The sequence below is a fragment of the Ceratotherium simum genome, chromosome 25 (assembly GCF_057802395.1).
Source record: "Ceratotherium simum simum isolate JZ-2026a chromosome 25, ASM5780239v1, whole genome shotgun sequence".
Taxonomy (NCBI): Eukaryota; Metazoa; Chordata; class Mammalia; order Perissodactyla; family Rhinocerotidae; genus Ceratotherium; species Ceratotherium simum.
In genome coordinates this window covers 11870704-11888574 of record NC_141924.1, presented here as the reverse complement: position 1 = coordinate 11888574, position 17871 = coordinate 11870704, and the positions used below count along the sequence as shown (strand labels likewise).

At 45.1% G+C, this 17871-nt stretch overlaps 1 protein-coding gene across 3 annotated transcripts in view; it reads right to left on the bottom strand.

The window, feature by feature from the left end:
- PLA2G6 (phospholipase A2 group VI) overlaps window positions 1-17871 on the bottom strand; it is a 59076-nt gene that overhangs the window by 30750 nt on the left and 10455 nt on the right. For all 3 annotated transcript variants that reach the window (XM_014793202.2, XM_014793203.2, XM_087448926.1), the window contains exon 3: window positions 640-855. In XM_014793202.2, coding sequence (XP_014648688.1) covers window positions 640-855 — 216 coding nt within the window. The remainder of the gene's footprint in view (window positions 1-639; window positions 856-17871) is intronic.

The following is a 17871-nucleotide window of genomic DNA, read 5'->3' as shown; positions in this document are numbered from 1 at the left end:
CAAGAATATGCCTGCAAACTGTAAAGGGCAGTGAATACTTTTGAGCTCTGGGCCCGGGAGCTGCATTGAGCTTTCTGGGGCAGAAAACCAGAGGTGTGGCCACCTCTGGCCAAGATGGCAGGCTGGAGTCCTGCGCCAACACAGCGCCCGCACCAGGGGGCAGCCACTGACACAAGTGTTGGCTGACGGATGCATGAACGTAAGTGTTCCACCTTCCAGAAGGGCGACCAGATCTTTGGAAGGCAACACCAGGGATCTGAAGCCTTTTCAGCCCTCTCCAATTGAGTGGCCTTGCACAGGTCACATGACCTCTCACTGGGATGATGATACTTCCTGGGGGTGTTGGGAGGATTTAAGTTCATGGCGGATATAAAACAGCTGCCATGGGCCTGGCACCTGGTAGGCACTCCAGAAATGTTACATTTCTCCTCCTGACTTTAGTCAGCATCCGTCTGCTCTAACCTAGAGGCAATGCTGCCCCTTCTTGAGTCAAACGTTCTGGGCAACCTCTGACTTTACAGAGGGGAACTAAGGCAGGACCAAGAGACTCCCCATGGCCCCATCCATCCACACACACAGGTGCACACACTGTCCCAGTAGTCTTGTCCTTCTGCCCCACCTGGCAGACCCCCCGCCCACCTGATGATGCGGCTGTGATGGAAGCACTCTCGGATCCCCAACTCCACCGCCAGGTGGGCCACCGACCAGCTGGGGTGGCTGCGGATGAGGTCGGTCAGCTGCTGCAGGACCTCGATGTGCAGGACGTGGGTGGAGCTCTCATAGAAGGGTGGCAACTGGGAAGAAAACTGCTGGAAGTTCACCAGGGCATCGGCCTCCGCCTCCAGCTGGAAGAGCCTGCGGAGCCAGGACAGAGGAGGAAGATGTGGAAATGAGCCAGGCGGGACCGTCGGCCCACACCCCTGCTGAAATCAGAAGCCTTGGTCCCCACAAATGGGTCACTGCCTGCCTCTGGCTGTGGACTGACCACTCTGGCCAGACTCACTTCCCCCACCTCCACCTGCCCCTCACACACATACACACATCTAAATGGAGCTGGGACTTGCTTTTTATTTGAAAAGATTTTTTCTTTCTTTCTTTTTTTAATATCACCATGTAATGCCTTCATATTTTATTTTCCCAAAGCCCTGTCACAAACCCACTTCTAATATGACTGCCATGTCTTAAGTCCCTGGCGCCTCACACATAGTAGGATGTAAATAAGTGTTGTTTAACCTAAATGCCCAGCAATAGAATATTATATAAATTGTGGTACATCTAGGTGGTGGAATACTATGCAGCCGTTAAAATGAGATGTTAAAAAGCAGGGAAATTTTTATTTTGTAATGGTAAGTAAGAAAAGCAGGATACAAATTTTGTATGATACAATGTGATCTAAATTGTATAAAAAAAAGATTGCAAGGAAATATGTAAAAATGTGGATGGTAGTATAATAATTTAAATGTTCTTTACCCATTTCTGTAATTTCTAAATTTTCTACAATGCATCTATATAATTTTTATAATCAGAAAAAAAAGTTCTGTTCATTTTTAAAGAGTTGTGTTTGAGTCCAAGGTCTGCTATTAAGTTTCTGTGTGACCTTGGAAAAACTCTTTCCCTCTCTGAGCCCTATTTGAAACATGAGACTAATTGGACCTGTCCCACCTAACTCATAGAGGTGCTGTGAGGATCAGATGAGATAGTGATGTGTAAGCACTTTAAAAACTGTAATAATTACATGTTAATGATGGTTACTTGAAGTTCTGTCCAGGGCTTTCCACATACCTGAAGGTTTTGTCCTATCCAGCTCTAAAGCCCAGCGGCCAGCCAGGGTCTAGTGGAGGTAGTGTCCAGAAAGCGTCAGCTCCACAGGGCCAGCCTGTTCTCACCCAGGGTGCAAGTGCTCAGCAAATACCTACTGATCACCTGAGCTGTGCCTGACACTGTTCTAAATGGAGGGGTGAATTCATGAACAACACAGACAACAGACCCTGCCCTCCTGGAGCCTATGTTCTTATAGTGGAGATCGACAAGATAAGTAAGGTAAAAATCAAATTAGAAAGTACATTAAATAGACTACCAGGGACTAAGTGCTATAGAAAAACAAAGAGAGCAAAAGAGGATACGGAAGGGCCCTTCCTCATTCTCCTTGGCTGGTTTTTGCTTCATCTCACCAGCCTCTTAACGTGGACGTGCTCCGTATTAAATGCTGCTGCTGTGTTCAACATAATGACAACTAGAAGCCGATCACTGGATGTGGCATCCCTGAGGCATGAGTGACCTTGACAAGAGCACTTTTGTTGGCATGGTGGGAACCAAAGCCTGATCAGAATGGGTTTAAGAAAGAACGGGACGTGAGGAATTGGAGGCAGCAAGTATAAATGATATTTTTGAGGAGTTTTGTCATAGAGGGGACCAAATAAAGACAGCTAATGCGGAAAGTGCAATCAGACATTTGAATGCTGATGGGAATAATCCAAAAGAAAACGGGATCTCTCTGAGGACTTCCACTTGCATTAATGGCAGACTAGGTAATGGGAACCAGAATGTCAGCTGGGGACAACCAGAAATGCTGGACAAAATATAAAAAGCATCTGTTTGAGGCACTGGATACCTTATCAGAGAGTGACAAAGTGCCAGGCTGGAAGGAATTATGGAAACCCAGGGACTGAGCCCAGTGTTTAGGGCTGCTGTTACTTGAGAGGCTGGAGGGACACACAGTAGCATTAACCACCTCACAGGCTCAGGGGACAGGGATTGGAGGCCAGGGGTCTGCAAGGGGAGAGCCCTGGTGACCACCTCTTACTCTGGGTTGGGATCCTAAAGGACTACACCCCAGGAGTAAGGGTGAGCCACAAGTAGACAGACCCTCAGAGGGACTGCAGCTCAGCCTCAAATAATTTCAGTTCCAGAAACTGGACTGAGGTATCCTCATTGAAAGTGTTTCCAGGTCCACAGGAGAAGCAAATATAAAGGAAACGCCGAGCTAGGCTTCAAATTATTTCTACAAGCATGTTTGCAAATCCGAGGTCAAGCACATAATCAAAACTCACCAGGCACACAAGGAGGTAAGATCATATGAAAGAAAATTAACAGAAACAACATACAACAGAAACAGATCTATAAGTGGGGGGATGCAAATATTGAAGTTATCTGATAGAAACTTTGTGATAATACTCAAGAGGATAAAGCAGAAGATTTAGAATTTTGGCGAAGAACTTTAAACTACAAAAAAAAAGAAGCAAATGGAAGTTACAGAATTAAACAATACAATTACCACAATTAGGAACTCAACAGCTAGGTATAATAGCAGATTGGATAAATGCTGAAGAGAAAACTAGCAAACAGAAAGACAGGTCTGAAAAGAGTAAACCGAAGAAAGCATGGAGAGACAAAAGGATGGAAAGTAGAGGAAAGCAGATAAGCGACGTGGGATACGTAACAAAAAGATGTAGCATACATATAAGTGGAGCCACAAAAACAGAGCAGGAGAAGAACTGGACAGAAGCCACATTTGAAGAGTTAATGTCTGTGAACTTTCCAAAATTGATGAAAAACATTATTCTACTGATTTAAAATACCTATGAGCCCTCCCCTACAAAAGAAAAATAAACAGAAATCCAAACTTAGAGACCTTGTGGAGGTTTTAAAACATGGTCCTCAAATTCCCTGACATGCCTCCCACTGAGCAGTGGGAATTGGTCTCTTTATCCTATAATCTGGCTCTGTAACTGCTTTACCAATGGAATATGGCAAAAGTGATGCTACCCTAGTTTCTGGACCAAGGCCTTAAGAGACTGGAAGCTTCTACCTCTCTTCTCCTGGGACCCACCACCAAGCCACAGGGAACCTGAGGCGAGCCACAGAGATGACTCTTGGCCCCATATGAACAGCCAACAGCCAGCACCAACTTGCCAGTTGTGAGGGAGTCATCTTCGAAGTGGATCCTGCAGACAAGCCACACCAGCTAATGCCATGTAGGACAGGACTGAGGCTTTCCTACTAAGCTCTGCTCAAATTACAGATTTGTGGGCTAAATAACTGGTGCTGTTTTAAGCCACTAAGTTTTGGGGTAGTTTGTTATACAGCAATAACTGAGAATGACACTTACTGGTCAACATATTATAACACAGCAATAATTGACCCATGTGCCACGTCACACCTGCTGAAAACAAAATGCAAAGAGAAAATATTAAAAATAGCAAGGAAAAAAGGCTATCTTCAAAGGGCAACCATTAGACTGATAGTTGGCTTCTCAACAATGGAAGCCAGAGATTTCCAGAGATAATGGACTGATATCCTTAAAGAGCAAAAAGGAAATAAATGCCAGTGAGAATTCTACGCCCAGCATACTTCCCTTCAAGTATGAAGTTGAAATTAAAACATTTCATTAGTCACACAAAAAAAAAAGGGAGAGAGAGAGACTTTGTTATTAGCAGACCTAACAAAAGGAAATATAAAACGATTTTTTCAGGTAGAAGGAACCTGATCCCAGATGGATGTTCAAAGATGTAGGGAAAAAATGAAGCACCATGAAAATGGTAAAAATGTGGGTGAATCTAAATAAATATTGACAGTATAATGTCTTATTGGGCTTAAAATAAAAGTATTATTAAAAAAACAACACATGGCGTAGAAGCCTGGGGGGATTAACGAAGTTAAAGGGTTCTAAGACTGTTTCATTGTCCTGGAAGAGGCTAAAGTACCAATTATACTTCAGCAAGGCCAAGGATGTGTGTTACAATCTCTAGGGTTGTATCAAGAACTGGGAAGGGGTTCAGATTTTACCCTACTTGCAAACTAACAAGTTGGCCTGACACAATTCCCTGGATGCTGGCAGAAGACACAAGATTCCTGGATCAAAGACAAAGGGCGATTTATTACTCACGGCAATAGCAGTAGCCAGAGTATCAGCATTTGTGCCAATTCCCTGGGATCCAGTTCCCACAGGGTGACATAAAGAGGGTCAGGTGACACCTGCTCATGTTGCATTAAAAGAGAGAAACTCTGAGTGTAGGGCACTTGAATCTTCTATAATTGTCAATAAGCAAATTTGTCTGAGCTTTGCTCTGGAGGAAGATATTCTCTTTATTACATAGGACAGTAAGCAAACCTGCCCTTTGCTCTGGAGGGAGACCTAGCTCTATCTTCCAAGGCTGTATATTATACAAACATCCTTGTAAAGATAGCCTGGAACAAAGGTAGTCAGTGTCTCTGCTCACAAGATGTACAGAAACATGCGAGACCCATGGAGAACTGTATCCCAACAGTTATCACCAAAAGATAACAGTAGATATATAACTTCCAAGCTAATAGAGAGGGGAAAAAAATGGAATGATAAGAAAACCCCCAATAACGAATTGCAAAAGCATGCTAAGTGAAAAAAAAAGTCAGACTCATAAGACTAAATGTTGTATAATTAAAAGGCAAAACTATAGTGATAGAAAGCAGATCAGAGTTTGCCAGGGGCTGTGGTGGGTGCAGAGGACTTACTGCAAAGGAGCACGGAGGAAATTTTCCAGATAACAGAAATGTTCCACATCTTGATTGTGGTGATGGTCACATGGGTGTGTACTTTTACCAAAACTCATGGAACGGTACACTTGGTAAGTTTTTTTGTTGTAAACTGCATCTCAATAAAGCTAACTAAAGCAAAACAAAAAATAAAAATAAATGCAAAAGAAGACAAGAAAGAAAGGAATAAAGAAAATAAAATTAGGTGCAACCAAAAAAAAAGAAAGCAAACAGTAAGATGGTAGATTTAAACCCAAATATATCAGCATTACATTAAATATAAACAGACTAAATGTTCCAAATAAATATAAGGAATAATAGGACAATAGAAGAAAAAGACAACTATATACTCTTTACAAGATTAAAGATATAAGGAGATATATTATACAAATAATAGCCAAAAGAAAGTTGGTGAAGCTATATTAACATTAGACAAAGCAGAATTTAGAGCAAAAAACATTACCAGAAAAAAAAGGGACAATTCATAAATATAAGTTTCAATTCACTAGGAAAATATGACAATTATAAATTAATATGCACCTAATAATAAAGATCCAAAATTTAAAAAATCAAATGACAGAATTAAGAGAACTAGACAAATCCACAATCACACGGAGATATTTTAATATTTTCTATTAGTTACTTATACAACAGACTGAAAAAAAAAACCCTACTGGATATAGAATAATTAGTAAATTTGACCTAACAGACATATACAAAACACTATTCCCACCAACTACAGAATACATTCTTTTCAAGCACACACATACGAAGTTATAAATCTTGGACCTATGTTGGCCCATAAAGCGAATCTGAACAAATTTCAAAGACCTGAAAATATTTAGACTATGTTCTCTGACCACAATGCAATTAATTTAGGAATCAATAACAAAAAGATAATTAAAAATTTTCCATATGTTTGAAAATTAACCAAGATACATATAGGGGCCGGCCCGGTGGCGTAGCAGTTAAGTTCACACGTTCTGCTTTGGTGGCCCAGGGTTTGCCGGTTTGGATCCTGGGCGAGGACCTACTCACCGGTCATCAAACCATGCTGAGGCAGCATCCCATATAAAGAGAAGGACCTACAACTGGGATATACAACTATGTAGTAGGGCTTTGGGGAGAAAAAAGAAAAAAAGGAAGATTGCAACAGATGTTAGCTCAGGGCCAATCTTCCTCAAAAAAAAAAAGATACATATAAATTATCTATAATTCAAACAAGAAGTCATGGTGAAATTTAGGAAATATCTTGACTCAATGGCAATGCAAATATTACATATCAAACTTGCAGGATGCACCTCCACTTCTGGCTATGAGAGAAGAGTTTGTATCAGACTAGCATTCCAGTTGAAAACAAATATAAAGGCAGGATTAAATTCAAACAACTATTGAAGGCACTGGAGAGAACCCAAGGCAGGCAAGGCATACAGGGCCAAGATTTTAGAGAGAAGGGAAGCACACAAGATAAGCCCCACATTTTTACTCAAGTGCTTTGGGATCCGTGGTGCAGGACGTAAAGGCCAAGTGTAAAACTACAGCCTCGCCTCCAGCATTCCTACAAGGCTGGGCAGAGAGAGGCTGGCGTTCAGAGTTTCCAAGACGGCCAGAACGTGAGGAAATCACCGAGAAGTGAGCCCAAAATTCTGCATGCAATTTTCCCTCATGAGCTATGCAAAGCAAGACGTCAAGAAACCAAATAGAAAATAGCAGCAGCCAGGGCTGGCCCAGTGGCATAGCGGTTAAGTTCACGCTCTCTGCTTCGGCAGCCCGGGGTTTGCCGCTTCCAATCCTGGGTGTGGACCTATGCACCGCTCATCAAGCCATGCTGAGGTGGTGTCCCACACAGAGCAACTAGAAGGAAGTACAACTATGACATACAAGTATCTACTGGGGCTTTGAGAAGAAAAAAAATGAAAAAACGAGGAAGACTGGCAACAGATTGTTAGCTCAGGGCCTCTCCTGCTCAAAAAAAAAAAAACCAATTAAAAAAAAAAACAAAATAGCAGCAGGGAGATTACAGAGCTGAGTAGAAATTTTGGCAGTTTTTCAGTACTTGGGAAATAGAGATTAGAGTTCAAGGTCCACCAAGGTAGCAGGACCCTGGTAAAGCCTAGGCCCTCAGCTGAGATTTAAGAACTTCTACCCCCGAAGAGTAAAGATTATGACGGAGGAGTGAGGGCAAACTCAAGACAGACCAATCTTCACAAAGCCTGAAATGCAGCCTTAACTAAATATTTTGAAGGAAGATAACACCATCCAGAACCTCAATAATTTTTTATACATAATATCCAGCATGCAAACAAAAATTACCAGGCATGCCAAAATGACCAAAGAGGTCCAAGAGAAAAAAATAGACAATAGAAACAGAAACCACAGGTGATCCAGATATTTGAGTAAAAAAATACAGACTTTTAAAAAATCTGATTGACATATTCAAGAAAATAAAAGATGAAATCTATAAAAAAGAATGAATTGAACATTCTAGAACTGGGAAATACAATAACTGAAATTAAGAATTCAACAGATGGGATAGGGGGCCGCCCCGGTAGCGCAAGCGGTTAAGTGTGCACGCTCTGCTGTGGCGGCCCAGGGTTCACCGGTTCTGATCCCAGGCGCGCACCAACGCACCACTTGTTAGGCCATGCTGTGGTGGTGTCCCATATAAAGTAGAGGAAGATGGGCATGGACGTTAGCCCAGGGCCAGTCTTCCTCAGCAAAAAAGAGGAGGATTGGCATTGGATGTCAGCTCAGGGCTGGTCTTCCCCCCGCCCCCACACACACACAAAAAAGAATTCAACAGATGGGTTAATAGCAGACTAGACAAAGCAGAAAAGATTGGGGAAATAGGTTGGCAAAAAATATCCCAACCAAAGCTAAAAGAGAAAAAGGAAGGATAATGCATTAAAACAGATTAGGAGACATATGGGAAATGGTATAAAGGGCTTTTTTTAACATAATGTAACTGGAATTCCAGAAGGAGGGGAAAGGTAGAATAGAACAGAAGCAATAAAATTACTGATTGATAATATAAGAGGACTGATAGTTGACTGCTGACAGAAACAATGGAAGTGAGAAGAAAATGAAACTGTATCTTTAAAAAGATAAAAGAAAATAACTATCAGCCTAAAATTCTATTCAATGAAGTTGTATTTCAAAAATAAAGGTAAAATACAGTAATTTTCAGACAAACAAAAACAGTGAGTTAACTGTCAGTAGATTTGCACTAAGAGTTACTAAAGGGAGTTCCCTCGGCAGAAAGAAATCTCAGATGGAAGCATGATAATGCAGGAAAAGAATAAAGCACAATGGAAAGGGCAAATATGTGGGCAAATCTAAATTGGCTGTTATAACCAACAATAATGTTTGGGGGATAGACAGATAGATATAGATATAGATATTTACATACATATTCAATTAAAATACATCACAATATCACAAAAGGCAAGAGAGGGATGAATGGAATTGAAGTGATCAAAGGTTTTTGCATTGTCAGGGAAGTGGCAGAAGTACCAATTTAAAGTAGGCTGTAACAAGTCAAGGATGCATACTGCAATCTTTATGCATCCCAGTAGTCTTTAACTACTAAAACATTAATAAAACAGCTAATGGACAGAGGAAACGCCCCCCTCCCAAAAAAATACCACCAAAAACTTGATCAAGCCAAAAGAAAGCAAAAAATGAGAAAAAAGGGAACAACAACCTATGGCATAAACCGAAAACAAAGAGCAAGATGGTAGATTTTAACACAAATATACAAGTAATTACGTTAAATGTAAATGGACTAATTACTCCAATGAAAAGACAAAGATTGACAGACTAGATATCAATCTTAAATAATTTTCAGAAAATAGGAGAAGGAATACTTCTCAACTCTTTTTATTAGGCCACCATAAAGCGGACACCAAAACCTGACAAGAATAGGTTTTTCTTTTTTGAGGAAGATTAGCCCTGAGCTAACATCCATTGCCAATTCTCCTCTTTTTTGCTGAGGAAGATTGGCCCTGAGCTAACATCCATGCCCATCTTCCTCTACTTTATATGGGATGCCGCCAGAGCATGGCTTGATAAGCGGTACGTAGGTCCGCACCTGGGATCCGAACCTGCAAATCCCGGGCTGCCAAAGCAGAGCACGTGAACTTAACTGCTATGACACCAGGCCAGCCCCAAGAATAGTTTTTAAAAAGAAAATTACAGGACGACATCTCTCATAAACATAGATACAAAAAATCTTAAACAAATACTTGATTTAATCTGGCAATATACACAAATGATACTCCATCATGACAAGGAGAGATTTATTCCAAGAATATATGGCTGCTTTAACATTTGAAAATCAACCTCTCAATCAAGTAATATAATTCACCTATCTGACAAAATAAAGGAAAAACTAACAAGCTAATAGACAAAAAACCTCAATTGTTGCAGTATAAGCATTTGATAACATACAACATGCATTCATGAATTTTTTAAAAAACAAAGCTCTTAAAAAACTGAAAATAAAAGGGAACTTCCTTAATATAATAGAGGGTATCTACAAAAAACCTAGGATAAACATCATACTTAATGGTAAGATGTTGAAGCTTGCCCCTTTGAGATCAGGAAGAAGATAAGGATGCTTGCTTCACCATTTTACTGGCCATCTTTGCCAGTGCAGTATGGCAAAAAAATAAAAAGTATACAGATTGGAAAGGAAGAAATAAAACTGTCACTATTGATAGACGATATGATTGTGTTCTTAGAAAATCCAAAAAATTCTACAGATAATTTATTAGAACTAATAAATGAGTTTAGCAAGGTTGCCGAATACAACGTGAATATACAAAAATCAACTGCATGGCTATATACAGCAACAAACAGCAAATTAAATTTTAACAAATATCATTTATTAAATAATTAAATTAAATGCAATAACATCAAAAAATTTCAAACACTAGGAATAAATCTAACAAAATATGTCTAAAACTTCTGTGCAGAAAACCACAAAGCATTATTGAGAGAAATTAAAGAAAACCTAAAAAAATGGGACGATATTCCAGGTTCATAGATTGGAAGGCTAAATAATACAAACTTGTCAATTTTCACCAAAGTGAATCAATGCAATCACAATCAAAATCTCAAGACCAAAGGTTTAATTTTTTGTTGGCTTGCTTGCTTGCTTGTTTTGTGTGTGGAACTTTTTTCTGGTAAAAATGCAAAGAGCTAAGAATAGCCAAAATAATCTTGAAGAACAAGGTGCAGAACTTGTTCTACCAGATATCAAGATCTACTATAAAGTTACACAAATTAAGACAGCACGGTATCGGTGCAAGAAAAGAAAAATAGAACAGTGACTAGAAACAAATCTATTCATAGAGGGACACCTGATTTATGACCAGTGTGGCATTCTAGAGCAGTGGAAAAAAACGATCTTCAGTAAAAGGGCCTAGAAAATTGGATCTCCAGATGGAAAAAAAGAAAAGAAACCTGAGCCCTATTTCACACCGTACATTAAAAAAATCAATTCCAAGTAGATTATCAATCTAGTTATAAAAGGCAAAATAATAAAGCATCTAGAAGATAATATAGAAAAACAGCCTCACGACCTCATGGCAGAAAAGGGACTTTCTTAAATAGTAGACAAAAACTCACTACAAAGGAGATGAAAAAATTTGACTTCACTAAGACTTAGAACTGTTGTTTATCAATAGATATCATTAAGAAAGTAAAAGGCAAATCACTGCCTGGGTGACCACAACGTATATAACCAACCAAAGGTGTGTATTTGGAATACAGATGCACAAAACAACCCTCTTAAAACTCTATAAGAAAAAGAACTTTATTTTTATAATGGTCAGAGAACCGAGCATTCATTCACTGAAGAGGATAGCCAAATGGTTAATCAACTTACCAAAAGGTGCTGAACTTCATAGGTAATCAGGCAAACGCAAATTAGAACCACAATAACATACCACCACAAACCCAACAGAATGACAAAATTTCTTAAAACTGGCAACACCAAGTACCAGAGGATGCGAAGTAACAAGAAATCTCATTTGCTGCCAGTGGGACAACAGACGGGCAGGACCCACTACAGCCGAGGACAGGTATGGCCTGACTCAGCAATTCTACTCCTAGACAGATGCCTAAGAGAAATGCAGGCATATGTGCACCATGAAAACTAGAAACAACCCAAATTCCCATCAACACTGGAATGAATAAATAAAATTGCGATATAGTTACACAATGCAGTTCCACTGCATTGAAAATGACTGACACAGCTGCATGCAGAAACGTATATAAATCTCACACACAAAATAATGAGCAAAGAAGCCAGACACAAAAGCAATTACCGTAAAAGTCAGGTTAATGGTTACCTTTCTTTGGGGGAAACCGGGGAAAGGAGGGCTTCCGGGGTGCCACAGGTTCCTATTTCTTGACATGCATGGTAGTTACAGAGGTATTCGTGATAAAGCATTAAGCTGTACTTTTCCGTGTGGGTGTTATATTTCACTATTTCTAAAAGTTTAGAGACTAGGAGGACAGGAATTGAAGACAGCTGAACAGAGGCAGTGCCTGAGCGTCAAGCGGAGGCAAGAAACAGATCATTTTTAAACAGAAAAAAACCCAGCACATTTGTACAGGAATGGAAAATATCTAGTAAAGAGGGGAAATTATGTAGGAGAGAGGAAAGAATTGCTGAAGTGATGTCCTGAAGTGGCTGAGAGGGGATGGTGACCTTGAGGGGGCCGGCCTCAGCAACTCACGTCGTGGTTTGAAAATGAGACCAGTCGGCACGGAGGCGTGTTCCTCCAGCCATGGTGGAGAACTGGAATTAACTAGTGTCAGTGTTTCGCCAAGCAAATAGGATGAAGAGAGAGAGCGACAGGAGAGCAGAGAGTGTGTGCAAGGGTGTGACTGTATCGATGGGCCATGGTGTTTAAGCTGGGTAAGAAGTGAAGTCCATGAAAGGGATGGGGATTGGAAAGGTGGTAGGGTCAGTCCCGTCTGCAAGGGTAGAGGGACCTGGCACTCAGAGGACTAGCGAGAAGGAGCTGGAGAGACAGGAGATCTGAGGATGAGAGGAGCATCCAGGGTCGCAGGTGCCTGCCACCAGGAGAGAGAGCGGGTGGCATCATAGGACGATGTGAGCATCAAGGCTGAGGGGCGAGGAGGACCCCTTCCCACCTCCAGGTTCCGTGGGAGAAAGACTGGGAGAGAAAACTCTGGAGCGGCCTGCAGGGGAAGCAGTGTCCTCAGGGCAGAGCCTCGTTTGGGTTAGAGCAAGGAGGTGAAAGAAAGATTCAGAGAAAAGGTTGCTGAAGTGGAGGACTCATGGGGCTGTGTCTTCTCTCTCTTCTAGAACTGAACCCCTAGACTGAAGCCACCTGGCGTCAGCTCTGGGAAGCCTCTGCCTCAGTGGGAGCAGCCCGTGAATAAGCCTCAGGGGGTCTATGAACCTCGTGAAATTGTGTGCAAACGTGTGGATGCACATTTGGTGGTGAAGAGGATCCCCTGGGACTCTCAAGGAGGTCCTGGACCAAAAAATGGCCAAGGACCATTAGGCTACAGGGGTTCCAACTCCCCAGTTTCAAAGCCGAGCACAAGCCCTTCCTCACTGCTTCTCCAAAGCTCTCCTCCGTCCATCCCTCCCTCCATGCCTTTGCATATGACATCCCCTCTCCCTGCAGTGCCCTCTCTCACACCTTCTCCTGGTGAAACCTTCCTCATCTTTTAAAGTCCATCTCTAACCCAACTACCCAGAGAAGCCTTTTCGAGCCCTCCTGTCCAGCACACTTGTACCCTCAGTGGTCACGGATTCATTCACCCAAGCAACAAATATTTACCGCACGCCTCCTGAGTGCCCGGCTCTACCCCGGGCATTAGGAGGAACGACTCAGACCCAGGCACTGTGCCTGAGGAGCTCTCTGGTCTAGTGGGGGAGACAGAGATGCAAACGGACATGTGGCCATCCAAGGCAAGAGGGGCTGACAGAAGTATGGACAGTGCTGAGGGAGGACAGGGGTGAGGACAGGCTCACAGCACAGGGACCGTGAGGCGAGTGAAGGAGCGGGGAGAGCAGTCTTAGCAGACGGAAGAGCGAGGGCAAAGAAAGAAGTGCAAGGGGGAGGTCTGTTCCGGGGACATAAGAGCTTTACACGAGCCCATGATGACATTTACCCCGCTGGACGCCAGGACAGATCCACCTTGGCCGGCCGCTGCCTCAGCTCTGTGAGGGCAGAGACCTGCCGTATTCAATCTGCTTGGTGAAGATGGGCTGTGGGCTGCATAAACGGGTGAACGAGCAAGTCACAGGGTACGTGGCCAGGACGCAGGCCACCCAGCCCGTCTGAGGTTTCCTGACAAGCAGTTTCATGGCAAAGTCCCACGGCGGAAGCGCAGAGGGCCTCAAAGGGCAGGCCCCGTTCGAGAAGCAAAGACCACATGTCGCACATGCTTTGATCTTTCCTCCCGGGATTCCTGGGAAGTGCAGCCGTGCGTCTGCTGAGATGCCAGTGAGGCGCTGGCGGAGTTCATCAAACATCATGTGTCACAAGTAAATGTCAGCAGTAAATGATTAATCCGTACCAGGAACAGAAGTACGGACGTTATCACAATGTACACAGCAGTGCTGCCAGTGACCACGCCGGGGCTCACAGCAGAAGAGCCAGGGCCCTGGACCATATGTCAGACATGGCCCAAGGATGGGCCCCCGGAGAGCTGAGCCCCGCCCAGCTGGCCAAACTGCAAAGCAGCCCTGGTGGAAGAGAAGAGAGAGGTGGGTTCTGGAGCCAGAATGCCTGGGTCTGAACCCAGCTCTGCTGCTGACCTGCTGTGTGACCTTGGGCAAGTTACTTACATTCTTTGAGCCATGTTTCCGCCTCTGTAAGACGGGGTCAATAATACCCCTGCCTCCTGGGACTGTTGTGAGGACAAGGACTCAATACTGAGACCTCAGTGCCTCACACATGGTATGCACCAATATGACGCAGACGTTATTATCGTTGTTGTTGTCATCTGGATCAGCCAGAGCCCACCTCGCCGCCCAGCAGGGGTGCTGTGGGACTCACAGGCCTTAGGCAATACAACCTGAGGGTTCAGAAGATCCTGATTCCCTGCCAACCCTGAAGCTACGCCTGCCGGCTAAGAGCAGCTACGAACAACAGGAACACTCCTACCCAGAGCCGGAGGCTGGAGCAGGACCTGACATCTACCTCTAACACACTTAAGTACCTTGGGGACAGTTCAAAGCCCTCTAGGCAAATAAAGGAGAAGACATTTAAAACAGAACCTCAGTCCCCTGAAAAGGAAGTCTAACATACCAAGCTTTCTCTCCACAAACTGCAGGGTGTTCAGAGCAGTGCGGAGACCCTACGATGACCACCCCAGGGAGAACCCCAGGGCGCAGGCACAGTGCCCTGACCTCGCCCACCGCAGCCCTCGCTCCCAGGTCACACCCTACTGCTTGCTGGGCGTTAGCATTTCTGCAGCTCTTCATAACCTCACCTCCAGCATCCTACTCTCCAAGCTGCACTCCCGCTGCCCAGCTCACGCCTGCGACAGCCCAGAATCCAACAGTGTCCCAGCCCCCTGGTACACGGGCCCTCAGTAAATACTGTTAAAGCTGAAGGAATACATCACACTTCTCACAAACCTGATCTGTGCCAGGCATCCTGCTGGGTGCTGGGGAATCACAGCGGGGTGGACAAGGCAGACCCAGCCCCTACCCCCATGGGGTTTGTGGTCTACCGGGAAGGAGGTCTACTGGGCACTGGGATAGGGTGCTACCGAGACACACAGCAGAAGCACCTACTCTAGCCTGAAAGCCAGAAGGGCAAGCAGAAGGGAGGCCACCAAGGAAGGGGAAAGTGTTGCAGGCTAGGGAAGGGTCTGGGCAAGGGCCAGGAGCACAGGGTGGCACAAGTGGAGACCAGAGGGAGAGGCACGGCCCCACTAGCGGCCCTTTTAAGCCATGCTAAGCACCTGCTGTGTTAAGGAAATAGGAAGCCCTTGAAGAGTTAAACAGGGGAGAGAATAACCAGATTTGTCCTCTAGAAAGATCACTCTGACAGCAGACTGGAAGAGGCTGGGAGGAGAGCAAGACTGCAGGCGGAGCAACAGCCTGGGGAGGGGGCAGTGCAGCAGGAGTCCACGTGCACGAGGACCACAGCCTGAAGAGAGCCAGCAGCAAAACGGAGGGGAACAGCAGCCCTGATTTTGGATTGGCACGTGGCTGGAATATAGGCTACACTTCCCAGGCTCCCTTGCAGTTAGTCGTGGCCATGTGACTAAGTCCTGGCCAATGGGACTCAGGTGGAAGGCATGTGTGCAACTTCTGAGAAGTGTCCCTAAAGAGGAATGCCCTTCTTACCCTGCCCTTCCGCCTTTCTGCTCGCTGGAATGGTGGATGTGATGGCTGGATCTGGTGTGGCCATCTGGGACCACGTGGTGACGCAGAGAACAGAGGCCACACATGGTGGAGCAACAAGACAGAAGGAGCCTGGGCCCCTGAGGACACTGAGGAGCAGAGCGGCCACACTAGCCCTACCTGCCGTGGCTGTCACTTAGGATAGAATTAAAATTCTATTCTGTTTAACAACTATTATGTTGGGCTTTCTATCACTGGAGCCGAACCTAAGCATAATTAATAGAGAAGCAGCAGCAGACCCAAGACATACTTGGGAGGAGAACCCAAAAGAACTCGGCAACGACCTGGATCTGGGGGTGAGGGAGCCCGAGGAATCAAGGATCACCCCTGGATTTCTGGATTGAGCAACCACATAGATGGATGGTGATGCCATCTGCTGAAATGGAAATGCTTGGGTGGGAGCAGGTAGAGAGAAAAAGAAAAAGGCTCCAGAGCCAGTGAGGGACATCAGGAACTCCAAGAGGAGACCTGTGCTTAGCGTGCAACCCCACCCAGTAATGCTCCTTATTCGATCTAAATACATGAAAACACCACTGCAGCACAGAAAGAGAAATGGAGTAGGAACCAGAAGACATGGATTCTGTTTCTTCACTGCCTCCTGTGCAAGCTTGGATGGATCACTTCTCATCCCTGAGCCTCAGTTTTCTCATCCATAAGATGGGATACTGCCTTCCTTCTTACCTCAACGGGTGGTAGGAGGACATGCTAGTGGACCACATGTGAAAGCACTGTAAACTATAAGGTGCCACCCAATCAAGGGCAGTAACGGTACAGGGGTAGCTAATAAACCGTTGGCAAAGTGTTTAACCCCCCGGGACGGCGGTCTGCCCACAGTGGGGCTCAAGCTCACTGAGAAAAATCTGGACTCCTGTCAAGGGATATTGACAACTGACAGGACTTGGTGATGACGTGCACGTGGAGGGTGGGGGAGCCCCAGGTAGGGCACCTCAAACGTAAGGGTGAATGCCCTTCAGAAGGAGTGGACCCACAGCCTGGCCAGCTGCATAGTCGGAACAGCAGCCCTCAGCTGCAGGCCTGGGGAGCTTCTGCAGCTGCAGGTGGAAGCCGGACCGTCCTGACCAGGGCCAGCAGCTCAGGCCCATCTGCACCCAGAGTTTAGACTAGTCCTCCTGTGTTAACACTGCGTCTGGACTGGGTGCACAGTCCCACTGTGGGTGCCTCTGCCTCAGTTTCCTTTTGGAGCCGGGCCCTGAATTCTCCCCTGATTAGCAGGGGCCCTGATCCCCTGCCTCGCTCTTCTCCTGGTGGCTGGACCCTGACTGGCAGCTCGACACCTTCTGATACTCTTGCTGCCGTGCCTCCTCAATCAGAATGATGCCCAGAGGTTCCCTGCAGCCTCCCTTCTCACCAGAGCCCTGGATGCACCCAGAGTCCAGCCAGAGCCATCTGCCTGCAGGCTCCCCCTCCACGCCTCTGCACATCTGAAACGACCGTATCCACTTTGTTCTGCTAGATACACTCCTACTCTTTCCTCCAGATGCAGAGTAGCCCACCAGGGAGCCATCACCTCCTGTGACCCCACTGTTCCTCACACGGTATTACAACGCCTGGTTTGCAGGGGGGCCTCCCCCAAGGACTGCACATTCCTTGAAGACACAGAGCATGTTCTGTCATCTCACAGCGCCAGCTGGGCCTAGCCCAGGGCCCTGGGCTCTGGAGACACTGGAGGTCGCCGATGCATGGTGAACGGAGGGATGACAGGAAAAGCCAGATGGGTGAACACGGGAGGAAGGGCTCTCAGTACCAGCCAACTCAACGCTAGTCCGTCAAGCTCCTCTGGACCCTGCATTTGGGGTCCTTGGCCACTCCCCTCCACTTTTCTCAACCAGCCCTGCAGCTGGCTCGGTCCCTTCAGCCCTGTCCTGGCTTGCTACCCTTCCCTCTAGCCCATGGGAGGCCCAGCATGCCCTGAAAAGTGACAGCTGTCCAGC